Source organism: Fusarium odoratissimum, assembly GCF_000260195.1.
Source record: "Fusarium odoratissimum NRRL 54006 unplaced genomic scaffold supercont1.382, whole genome shotgun sequence".
NCBI classification, from domain to species: domain Eukaryota; kingdom Fungi; phylum Ascomycota; class Sordariomycetes; order Hypocreales; family Nectriaceae; genus Fusarium; species Fusarium odoratissimum.
In genome coordinates, this window is record NW_022159068.1 from 1 (window position 1) to 1,198 (window position 1,198).

Below are 1,198 nucleotides of genomic sequence, written 5' to 3' on the forward strand. Positions count from 1 at the left end.
GCGGAGAGCTGGTCAAGCTGTTTGAGTCACTTCAGACTAAGCTAGCATAGTGATGAGAACCTCAGTAAGAAAAGAAAAATGGCCAAGAAAACGAAGAGTGCTATCCGGAAATTCTCAGTATAGCTGAAGTGGTAGAATTGCATAGCGAGCGCAGAAGAAAAGCCGCCTAATTATAGTAAACCTCGAGCCGAACTGCAAATACCTATTTTTGAAGGTCAAGATGCTAGAAATGAACTTCTGTTGGATAAATCGTACATGCTATAAATAAAACCCTGTATCCCTGATGTACCGTACTGTAGTCAAGTTTCAGAGCGTGGTATACAGTACATGTTCGCAATGATGCTTTTCAAAGCTTGTTTTTGCTCATACGCCCAGACAACAACGTGACTTTTGACTAATGGGATGAGAAGGCTCAACAAAAATGGAAGAGATACAAAAGGCTGGATGTGTATATTCTGACATTGAGTTGGTCATACTAATCCACCTTAGTTTGGGTCACTTGTGCCATCCAGTAACATGCATGAACACTCGTAAGAGAAGTCTGCGTTATGTTGCAAAGTATCGAGTAGGCCGTATAGACTCGTAAATAATTTTCTTAGAGCACCCTAACGCTCTTGATCGATGCGATCTATAAGTTCCCCGTCAGGATAATCCCCGACATATAGCTCCCAGCCTTACTCAGAATTTCTCCCGGAATAGGTACACTCTTTGCCGAGGTGAGCCTCGTGCTATGTTTGAATGCGAGCCCAGCCATGATTTCGAATATTTCTGGACCAGTAGCCACAGCATGGAGGCCTTGCCGTAATGGCCTGTGCGACTATTCTGAAGTGCTTTCAGCCATCTTTCAGCACAAATTCGATAATTTCGTGGCACTTATAATAGTCGACGATGACAGCCACTTTGTGAGCATCTCCAGATCAAGTAATTTTGGAACGCTCCGGTGATGTCTATGTATTATGTTAAGAACGATAACAAGAGCTTCCTGACTCCATCCGTGAGTAGTAAATCGATAGATCCCACGATGGTCGGTGGAGCCTTCCGCGTATGGACCTTCAACCATTGCTTGAAAGACCGGAGAAGCAAGCACTCGATGTGATCAGGAAACTAGCATTTGATAGTATACCTCCTCAGATTTATCACCGGGATACTCTCGAAAGTGTATATCCTGGGTTAAGGTGAATATTTCATTCAGTGCAGG

At 43.7% G+C, this 1,198-nt stretch overlaps 1 protein-coding gene across 1 annotated transcript; it reads right to left on the minus strand.

Annotated features, from left to right (window-relative positions):
- Positions 1-954: 954 nt before the first annotated feature.
- FOIG_16957 (uncharacterized protein) lies at positions 955-1,104 on the minus strand (the record flags this gene model as incomplete). Its single annotated transcript, XM_031218437.1, has 1 exon — positions 955-1,104. A coding segment is annotated over one exon (150 nt), but the record flags the coding sequence as incomplete, so codon positions are not given.
- Positions 1,105-1,198: the final 94 nt, after the last annotated feature.